The following is a 23,682-nucleotide window of genomic DNA, read 5'->3' as shown; positions in this document are numbered from 1 at the left end:
TGAACGTGCCACGGAATATGACTTCACATGATAATAGTTACAAAGGTTTTGATGGAGTGTCTTTAAAGGACTAAGCCCTTTCCACATTGCAATGCAGCAACATAACGGATGAAGATTACAGATGAAGGTCGCTCCACGTTTACCATTTTGCCGAACCAAACGCTAAAACGTAGTAAATCCATTCACTATAACGCATAGGTAAAAGTTGCAGCTGCTGAGCATTTCGACTGGCTGGAAATACGCATATCGCTACTTCGAAATAAGACTGCCCATGAATTATGAACTGAACTTTTGTTGTTGTTGAACTGAATTTGAACTGATGTTGAGTTAGATGGCAATACATTGCCTAACTAATTGCCTACAATCAGGAGCGTTGCCTATCGCTGTGATGAGGATATTTGTTTGAGTCTCAGATATTTGAGTCACCTGTGACAGATGAAGAATATATCTCTGCACTCGTAGAACTATAAAATTAGCTTGCTCACATTAATCGAACAATGCTCTCGATTAACATGTAAGTATAGATGTGGTACTAAGTACTGTTCTGGGGGCTAGGTGTTTAGGTGCATATGGAGTACTTGCGGTGGACGTACCTTAGCGCGTAGATGATGGTGTCACAGTTCGTTAGATCCTATATTAGCAAGCTGGAAGAAGTAATGCCAAGTGCCATTTGCCTTGTAGAACTCAACGAAAAAACGCATTGCTTATTTTTGGTCAAGTACACACGGTGACCGGTACGTGGTCTTTCTTGTCGACGATGGTGATTATTAAATCAAAGGAAGGTTTAGTGTTCGCTTTCTGTGATGAAAGAATTAATGAGTAAATCCAAGACAGCTCGAAAGGGCAGCATTATTCTCCCGTATTCAGATTCGCCTTGAACTGCTTTCAAAAATGTACTTTAGACGGCAACATCCATTAGAAAAACGTGCAAGCTATTTGTATCACAACGGTTTACTTCTCAGTGTTGCTCCTGTTGTCTTGTAGTGAGACTTCACCTTCTTTTTTGAAATGTTTCATAAGTTTATTAAGATTACTACCTTAATTGAGTTATCGGTGTTCATGATGGATTGTAAGTTATTTTCCTCTTTATGCTCCTGTTATGCTTAGCGATAAAATATGAATACTATGCTTTTATCTAGAATAAGAAACCTATAGTTAATTATAGGCTCATGTACGTTTTTAGCTAAAAAAATTTCTAGATAGCAATCGTCTTTTTTTCAGGCAATTTTTATAGTTGAGATCGGAACAATTCTTAGGGGCAATTAGTACTGGGCCAAACTTGGTATTTCCGGACGATGTATCCATGACTGTGTAGTTATTCAGAAAGGAAATAGATGTTCATACAGATTCGAGAAAGTCAGAATAGCCTTTGACATTTCCCTGTAACGATGCTGCTGAATAGCGTAGCTCAGAGAGTTACCATGCGATTTCAATGACATACTCTAGTATATACTGACATGCGCCTTGATGAGCAACGGTCTTTCGTTATAGCAATATTTATGTCCCTTTGTTATAGGCATCCTTCAATAATTGAGCATGTTTTTGTAAAATCAATTGATATAAGAATTACAAATTATAACCGTACTTACCTCGAATCAAAAAACAACGCCGTTAAGGAGTAAAAGCTTTTCCCGACGGTTAAAATCAATCATGTCCGCCATAAGACTGGCAACTACATTATAAAATTACCTTATTGATCAAGACAGCGCTGCGTAGCTTTATATTTCAGGTACCAATTGAGATGGGCATTAGAGATAATATAGAATAGCGGTTACAAATATCGAAGCCAGTGAATGATTCTAGAATAAACTTAAGTCGATATGACCATTTCGTCATAAGCTGGTTCCTTATTAAGACGCGCAATTTTCAAATTCTCAAGACAGCTTCAAGTAATTCGGAAAGTGCTTTTTATCGATGCTTGTGATTTGTCTGTGTATTTACCATGCCACTTTGTGTTTTTTTCAATGTGTGTGCTGAATAGGTTTAAAATGAAAACGTCTTAATATGGCAAACACAATAAACAAAATTCTACCAATAGGCATCATTGAGATTTCTTTGAAATTAGCAAAAATAGTTGCATTATTGAATATAATTTTTTTACTTTAATATATTGAGTGCACAAGTTTCGTTTCAGTCACTTGGCTCAAAGTTAGGAATGATCTCGAGTAGGCTAGTGTTCTTAAACGGTCGCTATGCTCGAGGTGCGTGACTTAAAGTCCTATCAAACAAGGAAGTGCCCGGAGAAGATCAACAAGAGAAGATCTGGCCAATATGCGAGGCTCTCTTATAAGTAAACTCTTATAAATCCCGACAACCTACGTGAAATTTCATAATAATTGCCTTTTACTACCACAGATCCATTGGGGCAATTTATATTATTTTCTTACAATTTAATCACTATCGAGCTGGTCTGCGCCGTATGCGTGCTGGTTTTACAAATGCGTAATATAGTGAAGTAACACGACATGTATATACGCCAGTCATAACACGAGTATTACACATCATGCGCTTTTAACTTTCTTAAACGGGGTTACATCTTTAGCGATTTACTGAAGGCAAATTACCCTTAACAACGTATTTTTTATCGTATCGATTAGATTGCTGGAATCTGATTATTTCTTATCAGAACCTTATATAACTTACCTGACGCTTTCTTATATTCATTTATATCCAAGTAATAAGATTATCTGATTCAGTATCTCAAATACATTCGAAGCGTAACAAAGTAAAAGACCAATGGATTTATACGTTAACGCAGGCCAACAGTCCGGTATTAATATTATTATAGTGAAAAATAACATATTAGGAAACGCAAATGTGGTCACAATTAACTCGTGTATTCAATATATAAATCATAGATTCTGTTCATCAATCAGATTTTTAACAAATGAATGCGGCCTAATTACGTTATTTGATAACAATTTACACTGGTGAAAAATATTTTGGTCTATATTTCTCAATCGTATATTAAACTAACTGCAAAAGCTATCTAATTGAACCGAGTGGGACATCCAATATTCTCATTGTTTCTTTTGGTGTCAGCGCGTCATGCAATGACACAAGTAGGCAATACGCCAAACCATTTACGGTACTGACCCGTCGTTGCATTTGAAAGCATACGTCATACAAGGGTCAGCACTGATTACCTAGTTGTTAGCCTTTACTTTTTAATAGGCTTTCATGGGCTTGACAAATGGATTTCATCTCTTAACAAACCATCAATTTACGAAGCGCCAGCGTTTAGTATTTAATTCACATGGCGCGCACACAATACACTAACTGGAAACTTAGTACATTGAAAAATAAAAAGATGTGAGTGTGGCCAATAACACTATTGAGATTATAGCTTGTACAAAAATAGGAATTTCTATATTCCCTTACTGTATTGGTAAAACGGCCCGAGGTCGAAGGCATATCCTTTGATGCGAGGTCAGCTCATAATTTATGGACGAGTCACCTTTTTTATTCACTTCTGGTTGCAATAAACAAATTATCATCGTAGGCAAATGACTACCTGCTGATTCAATTTACGATTAATGATTGAAAATTAAAAATCATTATTAACATGAATAACGACTGGCATGATGATGAGAAGCACAACGTTATTCAAATGTGTTCTAATTTCTTTCCCACGTTTGTTTAGGTTACGACGGGTTTCACTGCGGCTGATGGCTTTAGTAGCCTCTATGTCGGCTGCAGTTGTTATTTGAAACCCTCAAGTAGTTACCTTTTACCTGAACAGAGGTTCCCGAGTATTTTTTAATAACCCTTTACCGTACGAATCTGATGCTGAAGTTTTTTTGGGAGCGGATACCCTGGCAGAGGTTCGCAGAAATGGTTCTATCGACTCGTGCAGGCTCACCGTAATCAAGTATAATATCTAGGCATTATCGCTTATTAGCTGATCGCTTTTATGCATTTTGGGTATCTTAAACCCACATTTTGTAGTAGAGTTCCTATAACATTGAAGGAAATATTAGTCAACCATTAGTTGGCCGTTTGCTAGTGCCTGTCGTCACTGATAAATCTGAATGCGATTAGAATATGCTAGGCTTTGTATATAACTATCTTGGGTTTTCTATATAAAAATACATAGGTTTATTCAAATGCTATGTATGCCATAGTTACTTGTTGGATGCACGTATATGTAGACGTGTGATGTTTACGTTGGTTTAAAGTACTCTGAGTTCAACTGTGCAAAAATCTAAATAGCTATAGGAAAGGCGATAAATAAAGTTACAAACCCTGTCCCTGTCTGGCCCCTCCAGATTGCTATTATCCAACTCTCATCCTGACAGGCTGTTGAAACAACATTAAACAGAGGTACTGAGACCCCTTATTGAATGGACGCTGAGATTCGACCATAAAAAATATTTTATGTTCTACACAATACTGCCGTTTGAGCAGCAACTGATCAGTGATTATTCTGAATTGCCCCCTGGAGGCGATGTGTTGACTGATGGCAAACGCCACCCAGTTTAAGGCAGTGGTAGAAAATATTTCGTCCAATGGATGATACCTATGCTGGACAAGCCGTGCCAGCACTTCCCTTTAGCCGTTCGATTAGATATTATTGCTCGCGACTTTCTAACAACTCTGCAAACCCTACGTCTCATATTCTTAAAATTGTACCGAAAGGCCTAGGTTTGCTAAAGTTTTCTGCGGCTCAAGAATGACTTCGTACTTTGTAGTCATACGTCATTTTCAGAATCTTGTCGTACTTTGCGTATTAACTCCGGCGCCCTGTACCGTCGCTGTCAGAAGGTCGAAAAGCTTTTCAAATCTATCGTGTGGGTAAGCGTCGGCACAGAACTGATGGCAGCTGTATGAACAAAGACACATCGAAGCTCGGCAATCACCCATGTGCGTGCACCCTTTGCGACTTCAAACCGGAATCAATAGCATTAGTACCATCTGCCAGCCACGAATTTATCCACAAGCGAGCTACGGTCGCTGGACACCTATTGAAATACTCCAATAATTCTGATGCCTGACTGCAGTTTTTGTATTAGGAAATCACAATTTTTAAAATTCTTATTTTAACAACAGAGACCTATGTTTAAATACCTTGGAATTTCATCTGAATTTTCATCATGAGAATGAATTCTTCATCTTAGATTGGATAGTCCAGTCTACATGGCGTTTGTATCACATCTGGGTTCTTCAATTATGACTTCGTCGTGATGCAAATAAAACAGGTTTTTAAAAATTCTGCCATCTCTGCTTACGCAACTATTCTACTTACTTGAACTAATCGCCCGGCGATTGACAAAGTTATGTATCGTACAATATAGTAAGCGTATGCAACATATGCGAAACCCACCAGATGGAAAGCTGTTCCCGAGAAGTGAACAGGCCCGAAACGGTTTTTTTCAATTAGGCTTTATAGCTATTAGTGAACTCAAACCCCAAAAAATAGTAAACGCCGCCCATTATAGATACAGACGTTTTAACATAGGTCAGTAACCCCGAGTTCTCTTTCGTATACAGAATGCATGTACATCGTGCTCAGAAGGCGGCTCAACCTTATGGCATGTTGTTCAAAAAATGGCATCATACAGGTTCGCTACTTTTAGAACTCCCGTTGTACGCACTATGGAATTGCATGATCAATTGTTACTTCTCACACTCACACACTTTTCGGTCGTATTGTCTGTGAAGTTTCGCTGTTCGTTCGATATTTGCTAGGTCCAACATCCAACATCTCCAATCGCTCGAGGCTCTAAGCTCTGCTCTGAAATTGGACAGCAAATCCATTTCACGGTCAGCGTTTAGTTTCAGCCATACGCAACTGTAGGCAAATGCGTGAAACAATCCGTCTTATCAATTGAAAAGCTTACGAAAGACGTCGGGGTAAAAGTGTCCTTTTGTATATACCCTGTGGAGGCGTTGCCCATGAACGATTATTGTGAAGACGCTATTCGGATCTTTTGTTACGTGTTTATTCTGCTGTTATCTTTTAGATGCAAGATCAGCTTGCAGAAATGCTTAATCTTCTTTACTACTATTAGTTATTTACGAGTGTATCAGGATCCTGTTATACTATCTAACGATATGTACCTAGTTTGCTCATTGATGAGCATCACTGTCATTTTTTTGATTAAAGAATGCATTCAGTTTTTTCTCTCTATGGAACGCAGGTTAGGCTACTTTCCCTAGTGCAGTATGACCGATCCATATCCTTCTGCTGGACTCTTGGAAAGATTTGGATTCGTTGTAGGATATTCAGTCGAACGATATGCTGCTCTTTCGGAATATTAGGAAAGTACAAGAAAGCATTAGAGAAGTGGAGTAAGAGACTAGTTTAACGATACCAAATGGATTGATTGCTTGATAACGCTGAATTTTTCGGCGTTGCGTTTATCCTTGCAGACGCTCAAAACTTGCAAAGCTTACAAGACAAAATCTAATTATCAGCTGTACTCGATAAGCTGTTATTAAATACAGTATTCGTGTACCATTATTTGGATAGGCGGCATCATACATGCGATCTTCTTCGAAGCAGCTCACGTGCCAAAAACCCCGGCTTTATATTTCAACTCGAAATATGCCTATGTCATTAAAGTGGATTTTTAAGGCACATTAAAGCCCGATCATATCTAAGTATATATATATATATATATAAATGTTTGCATTTAGTTTAGGATAAAACATATTTTTACATGAGACTCTTTTGTTTACCTCATTGCAGTTTATCCGCGCCATATTTAATTGCGATGTAAACACTACTAAAGGAGGATTTGTGATTTTAATGTAAAGTGACTTTTTGTAGAACGTTAACTTCTTTTCGAAATAAAAATTTTAGATTGTCTAAGACAAACACCATTATTAATAGCAAGCGAGCAATGTTAGTAACGGTCAATTACGTTATATTGATTAAACTCACAAATTTGACATCGGTCACTTCTGTTCTCCTTTTGAATATTATATATCATCCTAGGATACCGTAACAGAACCATGTTCAAAGCAGTGACTAAGAACTATCGGCACAGATGCTTATAATTCCCAGACCGGTCGGGGACGCACCGCGTTTTAATCACCTACTTGGTCAAAACGTATTTGACAACTATTGTCTACTACATGAATGCAATATATTGTTGGTTTTTCTATCAAACAGGTCTGAGCCTGATCCGAGCGACGTTTCCGTCGTTAAGGGAGGTAACGAGGCGTGAAATATTGTCCTTGCGGTCAAGTTGAAGAGATTCTAAAAGAAGAGCTCGAATCACATTGGAATTATTCGTCCTTAAGCTTCTTTATGTACTCGGGTAGGTTTTGATGATCATATATCTAAAAAAACATATCTTACGTAGTAGTGAAATTTTCTTGAAATAAGTTATACTAGAATCTGCGGAAGCAAGCGGGCCACTAGCTACAGTGTAATGCGAATTACACACATTTTTTAGTCTAAAAAAGCTGTATTCTAAGAACTTTATTTTGAAATGATGTTTTAATAACATATTACTGCAATTTTTAATTAATAGCATGTCGTTCACAATACGGATAGGATCGATATCCTAAGGAGAGTTACTAAAGGTCCGATGTATAGGATGTAGGTCTATCAAGATTATACAACCTTTCGATCAGCTGCATGACGTTTATGCAAGTAACAAAATTCTTGTCTAGAATACGGCGTTTACGTGTGGCCACTGTACGAGCTAACCAAGATTCAGAGTGTGACTTCTATTGACATATAAACGACATTTCCGCGCTTATATGGAGGTGCCCGTTCGCGTCAAAATGTTATTGCAAGTAAGATAAAAACAAACATGCATGACGAAAAACTTGATAAAAATAGTCCTCCTTGATTTTGTATAAAGCATTTTAATAATAAAGACGATCACTTAAACTACTCATTTATTCACACATTTTCTTGATGGTGGTAATAATAAGGACTTTTTAACTATCCACTTACGTAAATTGGTGCAGTCTGCTAAAATGATCCTAACTATATTGCTATCGCCTTATCGGCTAAAAGGTCGAAATATCACACTGGAAAAAAAACGGCGCACCGAACTTCACCCCTAATGTAACAGCCACCTGTGACAAATAGAGTTATTTCACTCACATAGGGTCTTGCTTTATCTACGTCTCCGTTGTACTTGCGACAGCATTTACAGTATAATTTACTTGAATTTTGCTGGATTACTAAAATACACTGAGCGGGTGAAATATATTGCAACAATCGAACAAGTTTACCTGTAATTGAATATGTCTCGAGTTACTATACGTTTGTTCTTCTTTTTGGCTGAAAAAAATACGTACGGTTTACGTCACTTATAGAGTTCATCTCACACACCTCACTTAAATCAGGAACTCTTTGGTGTGGACCAGGAGATCGGGCCGCTAATTATTCTGAGCTCGGGTCAGCCAAAGAAACTGATCGCTGTTGCCGAAATCATGACCGTGAACATTAAGAAAGACTCAGTCAGACTAGATCGGTACAAAAAACTTGTGCTTTATCGAAACATTCTTAGTTACATGTGTTCTAGTTACTTATCGAGTGACGGCCAATAGAACCTCTAATCAACCCCATCATGACTTTGGTCCCTTGAAAATCTACGGTCGACAGTCGAGGTTCGGCCTCCAGCCCGGCTTCCTCAAGGTGAGCCCGTACAAATTCGTATGATGGGGTCGATTGGAGGTTCTATTGGTCATCACTCAATAAGTAACTAGAGCACATGTAACTAAGAATGTTTCGATAAAGCACAAGTTTTTTGTACCGATCTAGTCTGACTGAGTCTTTCTTAATGTTCACAACAGTACAGGTGCAAATCAACAGCACCGCTTAGTAGTAACACCGAACGTAAAATACGAAACAATCAACAGTCAATTATAAGAACGAGTTTATTTCCTGAACTTTTTAAATGAATGGAAGAACATTGAAAACCCTGCCATTATGCTAGTAGCTATTTTATTAAATGAAGACACGATCAGATTTGATCAAGTCATGCGACCGTAATTGTTGACATAAGCTGATATATAAGCGTTCACTCATTGTCTGACCCGACAGGACGCATAAGAATTTTAGCGATAAATCTGCATCAAAATTTCTCTAATATGCCATATTGGTATTTCGAATTCGTTTCTGGAACAACTCTAACAAAAATAACATGCATCTTTGTGTTTTAAAGGCCGCCATGTGAGGCTATATTTGAACAGTGCCTGAAACAGGCTGAAATAACGGAAACACAGGCTGCTAGCGTCAGGTATAGAACATTTTGTATTTCTTTTCAAAATTGACTAAATCATATATGACGAACTGAAGAGGAGAAACAGAAAGTGTGGATCCTAATATTTAAATATGACTATTCCTTGATACCTAATGATATGCATACCTTATTTAACAACGACTTCGTGTTGAACCTACCTTCATTGATTGCGTCAAAGTGTTTTTAGTCAAAGTCGAACTTATGGTATCGCGAGACACAAGGAAGTCTTTAGTTTCTACTGTTTTTGTTAGGGGGACGTAGATTCACAGCAACTGCTTGGTCCATGCAATATCAATAGTGAACGATAAGTTGTATGGAAGCTTTTAGCTGTGGTTTAGCCTTGTCAAAGGAGTTCCAAGAATCAACATGAATGACTAGTACGATGCATAATTAGTAACGCACAACGGGGCAATACGTAATTGCATACGAAACATAATTAACAGGTATAATAGACTGTTAGTATACCTGTGATTATCCGTAGCCCCATGCATATGACTCCTAGTAAAACAAACGATATTTAAATTTGGAAAGCCATTTCTAACGAAATCGGCTCAGTTCTAGATGTTGTTCTTTACGTAAAGAGCAATTGCGTGAAATGCCAGGATGGCTCGAGCTTATATCTCTGTAACACATGTTAGTATTATCTGATGCTTAGTCTGCTTTGAGCATATTTTTAGCGTAGACAACGTGGCCGCTAACTAATCGGCCATCGCTTTGTTCGCAGTTGTCGATACCGATGGAGATTACGTGGTCACGCCGGATATTTCGATACGAATTTCCTTAAAAGACACATTAAAACTTTAATCTAAATCTAGGAAAGCTAACACAGTAGATAGATCACAGTTTAACATGAGTAAAAAACTGTGTAAAGTTCATAAATCTAACAGAGTTTGTGGTACTTGTTAGAGCTCTTCAAGTTTTCCGCATGAAAATGCTTTTCCCAGTATAGCAGAAGACACGTTTACCTTGCGAACCCCTAATCAAAATCTGAATGTGTACATAAGGGCATTTTTTTGTTCGAATCACTCCTTGCTCTCTATTCTCTAAATTATTTTCAAATTTTCAGGTATTATTATTTTAATGTGTACAGTGCAAAATGCCTTTTGGAGAAAAATGAAGCGGGAAAATTTACACTTGAAGACTATACGGCAATCAGTAAAGACCTCGTCGGTGGTTTATTCTCAATCAGCATTCTTAACCGTAGCTATACCAGGGACATAAGATGAGCATATCATCATACACTTATACAAACTTAAGTCATGTGTAGTTAAACAATGCGAACTCCATGAATAAAATTCGTACTGAATGGTGATGAGGGCATGAAAAATGCCACGAACTATATATATATATACATACGGTTTGACAAAATTGGTAAGCTTTTCGCTCTAGTTTCCAGATAAATATTCTCTATGCTTTTTCGTCGAACTTACCTAACGGAGGTCTACTATGCGGCAGTAACATTAATGTTGCAGTGGTAAGTGATATTTACAAGCGAAAACATGGAGCTCCATTAGGTGGTCTGACTGTTTTGCTCTCTTTGGAATGAAAATTTGATTGTGTCTGGGTTCTGATGCCATGGCAAAAATTAAATTATGCTTACGGTAGCCAAGAAATTAGCGCAGGTCCGTGCATCAGTATTGAAAGAGGTGGTGCGAATCGATAGATCCTCAGACGGTAAACGCAGTCGATGACTGAGTTAGTTCCCGCACAATTCATAAAGTTGTATAGGGTGGACTAGAAGACTAGCACAACCTATTCCTAATCTATATTAATTGGTCCCATACATGCAACAAACAAAACGCTAAAGAAAAAATTTGTTTTTTTAGAAACCGCTACGGTTTTTTGAAAATCCTCTACACATAATACAAACTACAGACGGCTCTTTGGGATTAATGAGAACGGGCATGGATGGGAAACTTCCGAATGTGTTAGTTACAGGCAAAATAATATGTTGTTGCATATAGTAGTGCAAGCTATAGTAATGATAGCGATTGATAAGATGCGCTGATGGTCTTTTTAAGCGCGCTTTTAACAAAGAGCAATGTCGATTTTTGTATATATATACATATATATATATGTATATAAATCCGCTTACAGGAATATCAAGTTCTTTGTGCCTAATAGTTTCTTACTTAAGGTTTGTATTTCATATGTCGATTTTTTAAAAGCTTTAGACGCGTTTTTTCGTTTTTTTCTATTGGAGTTTTTTTTTAGTACCATGGTTGTTTCTATTATAGCGTAGCAAAAGTCGCCGCAATGTACTGTTCCATCGTAAGTCGCGCACCCGACAAAGGGAAAGGCATGCTGATACAGCCTTTGATAAAAAACACTTGAATCTTTTAACAATGGGATTTTTCAAATATTGGCCTTGGGTATTTGTAAATAAACGGATTTTCACTCGCTACCAAAATAGGCCTTTGGTAATTTATAACTGGATACACGTTTGTAAAAGGGTAATAAGGCTTCGTTTCGTTCCTTGTATTTTTAGCGATATTAGCCAACGAGTTAGAAATCCTACAGAAGAAAAATCGATTTTCTAGGCCTTAGTATAGTAGCTCTGTTATATGCTGGGTCTAGCTGTCTGAAGCAATGTTTAGCAGCAGTACAGGAGGTAAAAGCTTGACACTTTCACCAAATAACACAAACAATTTAATTTAGTCTGTGTTGCCTGGCGCCGTTTTGAGTAATTATCAACCAAAGGTCAATAGACTTTTTTTGAAAAAAAGAATAACATTTACCTGCCTCCACGCTTAGCTATATTATTTACTTGCTTGGTAAAATCAACGATTATCTAGTAACCTAAAATGCGTCAAACGTTCTATAGAATGTTTTATATATTCTATCTGCACCTGACGCCTTAGAACTATGTGAGACGGAAAACAAACTTTTTAACAAGATGTTTACATACATTCAACATAGCTTACATACGTTTCTTATTGACGTACGAAAACTGACGGCTTTTATTGAAGTCTTGACATGGGTTCGGTGTTCAGAGGCAAATATCACCAACATTTTGGCTAGATTGTACGTTACTAAATTTCATATTCCAACATCGAGCGATATTTACCTGAATCTAGTGTAAATTTGTCATGACAGATTCGCAGGTATTTATCGATTTTGTTAGCTTTCAATGTTAATCCGTGCCGTTAGCTGAATTTGTTTGAGGTGACTTAGGTTTCTGTAGGATGCTTTGTACGCAATCTATCACATTTTTCAGAAGGCGAAGACGACAAACAGCAAGGTTATTTCTGGGCCAAGAATATTGACTTTATATCGTCGCAAATAAATGCATTTCTTATCCTTATCCTAAGGTTCGTTATCAAATGTTATCGCACTATCAAACATATATATATATATATATGTACATATACAAATTTAGAAATTGTTATATATTACATATATTTACAATGAGAATATGTCAGATCCCTAAAACGGTGATTAAAAATACTATGAGAGGGCATAATGAGATAGCACTGGCATCCCTTTGTGTACTGATTTGCTTGGAAATACTTAAGGGCTGGAGTACCTAATGTGTAACGCCGGATCTTAACTTTACCAGTATTTATTCGGTCTGAATATAATTACCTGTTTAAAAAAACGCCTGATGTTTCGAATACTTAGCGAATGACGTGTAGAAAAGCAGCCTAATAATTAATAATGGCTTCATTCCCGTTAACCGTTTCCCCTTCTCCAGAACTGAATGCCAGTCGTCGTAAGCACCCGTAAGGCAAACCGCGCCACCAATGGACAAAAATTATATAAGCTTAACGGCTGCATCGACTTTTTTTTTGCTTTATTGGGACTCTGTTCGCTTCGATTGTGGTGGTCTGTGCGTTAGGGGGCAGGATCCTCTGAAATGAACAACCCTTAGATTCAGTCATATGTTGTTATTTATGAAAATATTCAGTGACTTTAAGTAAATCACTAAATGTAAATGTTTATCACAAAAATAGAAAAAAAACACGTGACACTCATAAGTGCAAGTGTTTTTTCACGTAGGATCCGATATTAGGAACTAAAGAATGGCTCGTAAGCGAAGAAAGATTCGTAGTATATATAAATACACAGTGACGATATACAGTGACGAACGACGCAAAATTAAAGTACGTGCGCAGCTCGTTTGAATAGCAACCGTACTTTTCGACCAGAGTTTTTAAACTATTGCACAATGTACGGACAAACAACACTTACCGGGTGCCTGTTAGGACATCACAACTAACCTTGAGTCGTACAAAAATCCACGTAAATTAGACTATATATTACGTTAGAATATAATGAGATATATAAATCTGTACATAAGAGCTGCGTATTTTCGATTAAATATAGGCGTTTAATGCGCACTCACTTCCAGTAGTTCCCTCGGGAATATTTGGGCAATTTTGTGAGAATCCATGTTGCTAGAATAACTTATCCTGCTGTCCATAAGGCCTAGCCCTAAGCGTAGAGATCGTCTTCAGAATAGGAAAACTATCCGCGCATAGAAGGTTATCATTAAAATATCTCTTAACAGATCTAGCAGTTTTGAGATGACTTCACGATTTCAATACAGTCGGTGTTTGCTCCTGCTGACCAAATAAAAGTTATCATTAGCTGCTATATCAAAATGAAAAAAAAAGTATCAAAATGCTGATCCGGAGAAAATCAGCGTTTTATTCATTCAGCGACAAGCGCGAGCATCACAGGGACAGTGTTTTTACAAACAAGAACAGCGATATTTAATATACATTTTTTGGGGGCCAATCGAAATATAGAATCAAAGGGTTAATTGAAAGTAAAATTTCCAAGCCGCTAATGTTCAGTATATGTACATTCGTATTGTTAATTTTCTTAATTTCGAATCGCTGAAATTATCGTCATCGCATAGATTTGAGGGTTAGTATTTACAAAATTAAATGTCTACATCAATTCAACATCAGTGTAACAAATTAAAACATCCGCAAAGGATGACATCATGCCATTATTGACTCTGAGCATCGGTGAATCTCAGCATTTTTCAAGAACACCTAATCGTTTTCTTATTGCATGTAAGTAAGAGTGTCAATGGTGCGAAAAAAATCCAGACTTTTGCTCCCGGTGAGGAAATGATCGGACACGATTCAACAAAGGCAGCCAAGTTTTTGAAATACTCTTATTCAGATGCAGCTTTATGCCCGGTGGAATACCATTAGCCTTGGGTAGGTAAACTTCCTGTTTACCTACCCAAGGCTAATGGTATTTCTCCTAAGGCTGTTAAAGCCTATATTAAAAAAAAAAAGTCATTCAGATTATATAGAGTTTCTACGATGTCGCTTGTATATAAGAAAAGTATATAGTAAAGAAGTCAGAGTTATAAGCAAATAAGAGGCTTGAGAAAATATTAGATGGTTATTATTCGGCGCGCTCAGTCCTGTAGCCGTTTGATAGGGCACTATTTGAAGAGGGACAATCAACAGGGTTTCTCGGAAAAACGGTCCTCGACTACCCAGTTGGCTAGAGCGGCTCGCGAGTGGGGTTCACATATAAGTAACAGGTCAGCGTTTCGTCGCATAGACTTAAACTTGCTGTAGCTTGATGTCATGTTCTTCAAAATAGTATCGCATAAACCGTCTACCGGAGGCTTAAAGATTTACATGTACTTAGAAAATCAATATGACGTGAAGAAATTACGAAAAGCTGTTGATAGTATTATAGAACAGTGCATGACGTAAGAACAGGTTGAAATTCTAGTCTTAAAGTGAGTAATTTTGTGGCCCACTAGCTTTAAGTATATACTGAATGGCGCAACGGTCTTTTCGAAGAAATCTTTTCATGATTTTGATATGGCGGTTAGATTTCATTGTTTACATAATATAGCGATTGGAAAATATGTAACTTAATTTATTTTTTTTTCGATGTTTTGTAATAAAGAGAGTTAAATTCTGTATCTAAAACTTAGTCAACATCTAGTTACGCGTTTTGTATTGTTGTGACGTCCTACTCAACTAAAAACATCGAAGCATTTATAAAGTTAGGATCACCTTTTTTGAAGCCAGTATTATTACAAAGGTAAAATATAATCATAGCATAGATATTTTTAAATCTTTTCTATCTATTAAAATGCATCACGAGTCGCATAAACTAAAACTGGTGTTCCATTTTTTTTAAATGCTTGTAATGTAAAATTGCCTGAGGTTAAAAAAATAAGACGGATTCTCGCTCTCATTAGTATATTTGCGTCACACGTGCTACGTTTATTGATGTAGTCGTAAGGGTTTCCCACCATTTTATTAAACATTTGCCCTTTAAAACAGGTGTATTTTATTCGAAGAAATTGAATAGGGTTAAATTTCACTCCTGCAGCATCTGTAGTAGTTCTAAAATGTACATATTTGGCTTTTATTGAATTGAAATATATATGAGTTCTATGTACCTACCGCTTTTTGATAGCAAAAGTCTTTTAATTCGATCTACATATTACTCGTCATGTACCTGTTATTCGAGGGACCTCTTCCGTTTTCCTGGCTCACATCTTATCGATCGTAGTCCAGGAAATCGTTGCACAATTTTCCTGTTATAAACTCGTATGACGAATGAAGAAACAAACTAAACTATTGTGCCATAACTACTCATTTAACGATAAGGTCTAGGACTAGACTAACACACAAGTAGATGCCGAATATTTTAAATGATACGTTTGTTATAGAATAAAGAGTCTACACGAAGTCAACATACGCAAGAACAATCAACTCCTTGCTAAACAAACTAGGACTATTTCCTTTATTTCGACGATTTACTGATGAATCCCGAAAGATGATAATACTATATCCTTCATAAAAATACGACAATCTGTTTTTTAATGCGGTTTTCAATTTTAAACACCCGATTATAGACGCTCTCCAGACTTACTTTTTGCAAGCAAGGGTGACTGAGACGACATGTGGTGATCACTAATGCCTCGACGACGGCCAAAATGTCAGTTTCATCAACGTCCACGCTCGTTTCTGCAGTTATTTCAATTTTCTGCGGGCTCGTTAGTACGGACGCAATGTTTTCGTCGCAATCCGACGACGAGATCTGATCAAAAGGGGAAGATCGTATGTATTTCGTGCAAATAAAATTGAAAACCTGTTTTACTGTTGGGTTAGATGAACAGCAAATAATCACTTCTCGCCGGAGACTTCTGTGTCCGTAATCGAGTCACGGCCCTTGTTTGACCCGGGCTGCCGGCCACAGACATACGTACCAAGCTTGTCTAGCAAATCTGTAAATATAAGACCGCATCGGTTCGTATGTGTCCTGAGAGTGAAACTAGAGACCATATAGTTTCGAAAATCCAGCGTCTGAAGCCATTTCAGTATACATAATTCAATAGTACAATGCACTTTCATAAACGAGAGTTTTGCGGCAACATAATAATTTCTATGAAATGGATACATGTATAAATAATATAGCTTATGTACTGCTTACTGCATGCTGTATACAACACCAGCACAGTCGCGATACCAAAGAAATGAAATTTTAGCCAAAATCTCACATTCTTCTATATAAGAATTAACTTTAATTTTTAATTTTAGAGTTTGCCTTTAATAATTCATGATGACTAAATGTTTCATAGCAAGTAGGAATTATAATTACGCCTCGATATATTCACTAGTAGGAAACCATTTTAAAAAAATTGAATTTCGTATATGAAATAATACTTTGTGCAGAACTCTATTTCGAATAACCTAATAACGAAACTACAACAAAATAGAAATGTTTTTTTTTTTTTTTATATTATATAAGCACGCGTTTCATGAGAAAATAATAGCGGCATTCAGTGAAATACAAAAAAAAACAGAAGATATAAATCGAGGTTTATTAAATGTCATGTATGTTTAATCACCTCGAGCGGAGCGTTGTATGGTTCGGCTTTTTCCTTCAAGTTGTTAAGGCGTTCTTGAAACGAAAGTCGGTTTATTGTGCACCTCGGAAGCTGTAATTCAGGACACTTTTTGGCACGAATTTCGGAAGGTGTCCCTGTTAAAAGTGGGAACGGCGTGGGAGGCCGTTGGTGAACTTTTAGCATAGTCGAAGCCTTGTCGTCTGATAAAAGTGATGATTCCCGCACATTTGTCCATTTTGCCCGACACATCTTTTCAAACTCTTCAACCCCCTATATGTAAAGACAAATTTATATTCGCATATTACGAAATATGCCGTATAGGCGTACTATTTTGAGATGGCTATAATATAAAATCGTCACATTGAAAGCTTAAACAAATTTCGACGCCATATCCTCGGCAAATTGCGGAATTATGCACAAATATCCTATATGGGCTTTACTGAATGCAGGTTACCTTCAACGACGAATCGGGCATAGCGCTGTTCCTTGTTACCACAGCTGATGGACGCGTTGTTGTGGGCGTCACTTGTACAATATTAGGAAAACCGTACTGACAGATCTGTTTCCCAGAGGCCAACGGAGGAGGCGATTCGATCATTGAAAATGCAGGTCCGTTTTCTATGGCCATTAGCAGGCCAGGTGTGAAATTGTTCACGGTGTTGACGGACCCACCGACGTTGAATGGCGTTTGTTGCTGTTGGCGGTAATGCCAATACTTTGCCGGGATTCTCTCTTCTTCTTCGGCGCTGGACACGTCGTGCTGTTGCGATTATAGTATACTAATGAAACATAGATATAGCAATGTTCCTTCCTAGATGTAGTATATATACACATGGGATGTGTTCATATACTACTATAGATACATCAGACGAATTGGATAAAGTACTAATACAGATTGTTTTTGCCAACCAAAATGGTGTTAGCTTTGGCACCGCCCATTTTTTTCAAAAACAAAAATATTCTCGGCGGTAGATTTACCCAAATAATTATCTTAAATGAGATGGAGCATTAATAAACAATTCATTCCTTGCCCACCTTAAGCGGATAATTAGCTTGCCTTATAGAGTGTATTTACGATTGTGCTTTTACCGCACCTGCCGTAGATAACGACTGCAGCAAAATATTAGATCCTATGTCGTACCAGGGGTATCTCGGGAGCTTCTACTCGATCGGCCGCTGCATTATCCATGATTTTTATTTTTCGCGGAGCTACTGGATCGTTTGTACTGGTCCACCAGGGAGTGGTCCCCCGCACGCATAAGTTGTACAACGGCAACCGTAAAACACTACCTTTGATATTCTCCTTCCTTTGTCTGCGTGTAACTTTTTTAGCAGTTGGCCTGTGTGATTTATGTGTCCTAACCAATCTATAAACGATAACACGGCAAGTACGAACGAAACAGAAAATTTAATAGCAACGCTATGCTGATCATATGAAAAACTTGTAGGTGTATAAAAAAGGCAAAATTTTCAAACCTACAGAAAAAAAATTGCTCCATCGGATCCCCGATTCCTTGGATAATACTTATTGAAGTTTTCTACTGTATCGGATATGTTTTTCATAATAATTTTGCTTGTGGTCACAGAGAATCCGATGACCTATGAGTTAACTGGGAAGCATGCATAATGATCTCAGAAAATAAAGTCTTAGCAACTTGTAGAATCAACTTACGTTGCCGATTGGCCCTTGTTATCTTGAATTGCAACTTTCCCCATAATCGCGCTCGGATCCGGAAACAAGTACTTTCACAAAAAACACTCACAGCGCAACGATATAGCAATAGCTTGCTTGTCAAGTTTCAGGTTTTCCACCTGCGATCTACCATAGACGACCTACAATCACCTTGAGGAAAACGGACCAATCTCGCTGAACCTGTGAGAAAACGAATCACACAGACTTTCTCTTAGCGTTTGCGATGTGCGTCCAGTGCAACTTAGTGTCTACCGTGCACTACGCACGCGGGATTGCCGGTAAATAGGTGGTGCAGTAGTAACGTGTTTGTTTACGAAACTTATAGGGATATGTCAGGTGATTCAAAACGGCGCACACACACCTCGTTTCGTGATAGAAGGACTTGGTCGTCTAAAACAGCAATGGTCAACTAACGGACATACATGGCAAAATCGACAATATGTATATACATATTTGTGGTCTTATCGCAAGCCCTTCACAGGGTCAGAGTAGAAAGTTCATAATCTTCAATCCATATATATACAATAACGGTAAGAAGAATAATAACTATACGGAGAAACGTTCTTTAAAAGCTCGTTAATTTATCTTACATATGAAACATACAGTTAAATTTAATAACTGTTTTCAATGACACAACCTACCCATGGTCTCTAGCTTCGTTAAAGTTAAACAATCTTACACGTTTTGAAATACGTCTAATAAAGGGCAAGCCCAATGTTTTCCTTGTTATTCAAAAACATGATATTACATGCTCCATTTCAAGTTACGGTTGTTGAAACGACAGAACAAAAACAAATAAACTTTTCGCCATAGTTAAAATACGGATTGGTTCTGTCTTGAACATCAAATAGGGCTATCTGTATGCTGACAAATTTGTCGGCTACAGGCAAACATTCAGTTATGCCTAGCACGCCTCCAGCGCAACTGTTTCACAACATTGGGTGAATCTACTATATTTTGCCATTATTTCGCGCCTGAAACAGTCATTTTCGGCCACTCTGGTCCCTCTCTGTACGTGTAGAACTTCGCCCGACATATAGAATTCGCTCATTCTGCTCGATCAACAGCTCAAACGACTACTAGTGCATCATCGGAGGGGATCGCCGCCACCGATTCGCCCTGTGTAAATAGACCTTCTAACCCAGATGCCGAAATCAGCACATCAAATAGTCCCTCGAACCCATAGGTTCGGACACAACAAATGGAAACTTCAAAGGGACTATATCTGATAGTTCCCACAAGTCAGACGAGTGCTGCGAGAACCGTCCGCATTTCAGGTCAGCCTACCACAGATCTCGGACGTGATTCATCAGGACGTAGTTTGTTCCCACGTGATCATTTTAGTGATGGTCTATGTTGACCTGCCTTCAAAGGCGATAGGTTTCTTTCACATCGCCCCTTCTAGATTCCGTTGTCGATAAGTGAAATAGTTAGTAAGAGCTTTTAAAACATGAAAAGAGAGCTACGGCGGTTCCCTAATATTTTCGTAAGCAAAGGGGCTCTAACTTAATTTGCATGCTGTAGCGTTCTTTAATTGTGTTCAAGTTGCTGAATGATAAGTTTTAATTATTCTATATTTATTTTACAATTAACATGGCATGTTCTTGTTAGAAAAACGGTTAGGATGACAGTGCTTTCCACAATTGTGGTGGCGTTCATTAGTGACTGACGGTACACGCAAGTGCGAGCAGATTCACATGGCTTTGGTTGAAGAATGTCCTTTTTTGTAGAGGAAAAATCCTTAAATAATTAATCTCATTAGCTGTGTATGGTAAGGAAAGTTTAATAATGCATTGTTAATAAACTGAGGTTAGCGCATTGTTTTTACACATTTAGTGGATTTAAGCGAATATCCTATTAAATCGGCGCAGCCTTGTATACATCGAGTTTCCGGATACCTTGCTTCAAGATGCCCTTTGGTGATATACACGACATACTACGTTGGCCAGGATAAAAAAAAAAACGTAGTAAAAACCACTAGAACTGATGTGGCCAGCTTAAGCTCGGACCTTTTGGACCCTTCCTATCCTAGAATGGCATAGACATAGCATTGCGCTATTCGCGTCAAAATAATTTTACATCAAAGGTCGAGGAAGAAATATTTCGCATAAACAGAATTTTGGATATGGTAACGTTTATTTGAAACGTAGTTCACAACCTTAAATATCTGACGATAATCTCAGTTTGAACTGGAGAATTGTCAAAATCAAAAGAGTAACTTCGAAAAAGAGGACATCGATCTTTGATGCCTGTGCATATTATTTAAATTAACACGAAATAATTTTGAAATGGCTTCTGCAGTCGTTGTAATAGGTATTCCTTTTGTTTAAGAAACCCTACTAGATATAGCCAGGCCTTAACAGAAAATTTGCGAACCCATAACAAAGACAAATGACGATTCCAATTACTGCACTGTTTGCATTTGATAGTGGCTGACTATATTTGTATATATTTTAGTTCAGCTCTAATTAGCCCCGTGTGCGTATAGAATTGCTATGGGCCAATTGGACAACATGGACTAATTAAAATTTGTGTTTTGTGATCATCTATCCCTAAGCTTAAGGAAAGCAGGGGCCATTTATAGCATACGGTATCTGTATTTGGTTTTATATTCGTTAAGATTGGTCTCAAGCCAAATTACATACATACAAAGTACGTTTTACATAACTGTACGATGATGCAATGAAGTAGGTACGGTTTTTTAGGGTGAGCTCGGTTGGGAACTGTGCTGCATGAAATGTTTACAATAATAATGCCAGGTGTCTTAATGAGCATAGTAGCCATTCAGTGTTTCAGTGGCATCGCTTGAGAATACCGCCATTGCAATGACGAGTTCTTGTGCCTCTAAGCGTTCGACGCCCTGTCAATCCGCGTTACGTGTTAAAGAATCAACGAGTTGAATTTTTTTGATACTTCTGTACGCATGCTTGCTAACCGCTATTTTTATAACGCTATTCATTGTTTCATCTTTAAATAGTGCTCCATAATGGGCCACGATGTTTTTGTCCGAGACCTACAGGCGTCTTCTTCTTTTGATTGCCTGAAACAAATCGTTTCTTCTATGAACGTTATTTTAGCACAAAAGCAATCGTCATCAATTAAACTATCGCATACGTCCCCTAGAGTCAGTAGTTTGTACCAGATATATAGTTATAACCAGATCCAAAATAACTGGATAGCTTGTAGTGTCTGTACAGCTACACGGTAGCCACCGACGGTAAAACGCTTAATGGTATTTTTTACAAAATGGCCTGAACTTTGCTAATGCACCTGACTCGAGGTCACAATCACGCTCTTGATGGAACTATCAGTGTTTCTCTTAAACTGAAGCGCCGAATGCCTTCATTGCGTTTCTATCTGCGATTCACAGGGCACCCAAATGTATGGTGATGATGTCATAAATAGTCTGATGTTGTACTATCTTTACAATAGTAAAACTAATTATTAATGTAATTAACTTTACTTTGTTTTTTGTGTGGTCCTGTTAACGGGTTACCCACTGACGCGAACGAGAATCGGCTATGCCTTCATGTGTTCGAGGTTATCCACTACAATGCCATATAAACACACGTTGAGTTATTTTACAAAAACATGTTGTATTCAGTTAGAATTCAACTTATGGATTTTATATTTAAGTCATGTAAAACCTAATGTAAAAAAAAATTAATGTAAAACTAAGCCAATGGGTACAAGTCTGTTTTTGGTAAAATAGGACAATCAAATAAAGGTCGAGCACGTCAGATAGGTTCCTAGGCGAAGAAATGTTTCAAAATTGAACGTGTGTGGTGGCATTTGGAAGAGTGTTATAAACATAAAATTGAGGATCTAGCTGAATCTTTGAAGAGAGAAGATCGCATCTTTCACTTACAGTCACTTGAGAAACTGCTCTATAATTGTCGATGAAAGAATGTAATCAAATCTTTTGGATTCAGTTTTACCTAAGTTTGCAGCTAGCAATAACCTTGGTAAAATTGTCACTAGCAGCCATGTTATTTGGGCCAGCGTACATCTGCCTCGGCAGGTTATAGGAGGACACTAGTTAGCTAAATATAGACGCCCACGAAGTACCTTGACGATTTTCTAGCCTTCATCGCATCTTCGATTCAATTTCCACATGTTGATCGAGCCATTCTGGCTTATACTGTCAGACGTTTATTCGTGTAGAAATTCTGTCCAAAAACAAGCAAGATTTGTCATCAGCTCCTTGTAACGGTGTGTACCAGCTCATGAGATCCAAGTGTGTACTTACGGCCCTACAGGTAGCTTTCATACAGTTCAGAGTTATCGCGCGAACGAGCGTGGGTGATCTTCCGATTTCCTACGACGCAACACAAATGGCAATCATAAAGCATACTCTCCTTTTTTTGCCGTGATCGTTATTTTTGCTTTTATGGTTGTAACTATGGGTTATTTTTCTAGGCGTAAACACTAAGTAATGTGGTCTCGGATCTAGTGCGGTTATGTTAACAAAATATAACCCTACTGAGTAGACTGTGTCACAGCTTGAGCTACAGCTAGCTAGCAATTTTAGGCGTTTAATTATGCGGGCTCGTTTTTATGTGGTACGGAGCGCGTCCTATGGACCTTGTTTCAACGGCAGTGGAAACCATGCTGGTTTGATTATACTTCAGTAGCTTTAGACTATAGGATATAATATTACGGTTGTTGCAGATGCATATTTGGACTGTAGAAATTAAAATGATGGTATTCGCGGATTGTTAATAAGTTGCAATGAAAAAAAAAACTGTAAAATGTAACTTATTAAGAACTAGAGAGAGACGCTACCACGAAAAACGGACCAGAAAGGAAGAAAGGGAAATAGTCCTTTAAGTGCTATAGCAGGGAGATGACCGCGGGTCTATTACGTCTAAAGTTTACGTATAATAATATATTAGCTTTTGTTAGCCAAAGTTTCCAAAGCTGAAACTTACCAAAAC

At 37.8% G+C, this 23,682-nt stretch overlaps 3 protein-coding genes and 1 long non-coding RNA gene across 19 annotated transcripts in view; 2 read left to right on the top strand and 2 right to left on the bottom strand.

Annotated features, from left to right (window-relative positions):
- Positions 1–133: 133 nt before the first annotated feature.
- LOC147757990 (uncharacterized) overlaps positions 134–23,682 on the top strand; it is a 25,282-nt gene continuing 1,733 nt past the window's right edge. Inside the window, exons 1-3 of one of the 3 annotated variants that reach the window (XR_015321635.1) lie at positions 134–514; positions 9,132–9,206; positions 10,599–10,683. This is a non-coding gene — a long non-coding RNA (uncharacterized LOC147757990). The other 2 variants (XR_015321634.1, XR_015321636.1) reach the window with 2 other exon arrangements.
- On the top strand, positions 3,711–9,125 carry LOC147757991 (uncharacterized; the record flags this gene model as incomplete). The annotated part of the gene is made up of 3 exons (XM_086981880.1): positions 3,711–3,871; positions 8,255–8,394; positions 8,532–9,125. Coding segments are annotated over 3 exons (396 nt in total), but the record flags the coding sequence as incomplete, so codon positions are not given.
- On the bottom strand, positions 12,095–19,086 carry LOC111245889 (uncharacterized). 11 transcript variants are annotated; one of them, XR_015321625.1, is made up of 8 exons: positions 18,725–19,085; positions 18,194–18,419; positions 17,507–17,812; positions 17,053–17,322; positions 16,074–16,241; positions 15,657–15,770; positions 13,555–13,774; positions 12,095–13,060 (listed from the first exon to the last, which is right to left on the bottom strand). XR_015321625.1 is itself a non-coding variant. In XM_086980676.1 (7 exons), exons 1-6 carry the CDS (start codon positions 18,766–18,768, stop codon positions 15,660–15,662), a joined length of 1,125 nt encoding a protein of 374 aa, XP_086836802.1. In that variant the 5' UTR covers positions 18,769–19,086; the 3' UTR covers positions 12,095–13,060; positions 15,657–15,659. The 11 variants fall into 11 exon arrangements, 5 of the variants coding, with proteins under 5 accessions (XP_086836802.1, XP_022650585.1, XP_022650584.1 ...); XR_015321624.1 differs by having other exon boundaries at positions 13,555–13,771; positions 18,725–19,083; XR_015321627.1 differs by having other exon boundaries at positions 15,657–15,735; positions 18,725–19,076.
- The window catches only part of LOC111245891 (putative peptidyl-tRNA hydrolase 2), a 12,180-nt gene continuing 9,357 nt past the window's right edge, over positions 20,860–23,682 (bottom strand). For 2 of the 4 annotated variants that reach the window (XM_086980683.1, XM_022794853.2), the window contains exons 6-7: positions 22,995–23,063; positions 20,860–21,785 (exon numbers count right to left, since the gene is read on the bottom strand). The gene's annotated coding sequence lies outside the window, so the exon portion shown is untranslated. Of the gene's footprint in view, positions 21,786–22,208; positions 23,064–23,682 lie in introns of all 4 variants that reach the window. The other 2 variants (XM_086980682.1, XM_086980681.1) reach the window with 2 other exon arrangements.

This window comes from Varroa destructor, unplaced genomic scaffold (assembly GCF_002443255.2).
Source record: "Varroa destructor unplaced genomic scaffold, Vdes_3.0 BEIS01000002.1, whole genome shotgun sequence".
NCBI lineage: Eukaryota > Metazoa > Arthropoda > Arachnida > Mesostigmata > Varroidae > Varroa > Varroa destructor.
The sequence above is the reverse complement of the archived record's forward strand: the minus strand, read 5'-3'. Positions and strand labels throughout refer to the sequence as shown.

What these genes read in the sequence shown, in the direction of transcription:
- LOC111245889 (XM_086980676.1), bottom strand. Translation starts at nt 18,768, where the DNA reads ATGGGGAAAGTTGCAATTCAAGATAACAAGGGCCAATCGGCAAC. An exon ending in AAGCTCCCGAGATACCCCTG is followed by an intron (nt 17,813 to 18,193) that starts GTACGACATAGG and finishes TAATCGCAACAG; the next exon opens with CACGACGTGTCCAGCGCCGA. An exon ending in CATACAACGCTCCGCTCGAG is followed by an intron (nt 16,242 to 17,052) that starts GTGATTAAACAT and finishes CCTTTTGATCAG; the next exon opens with ATCTCGTCGTCGGATTGCGA.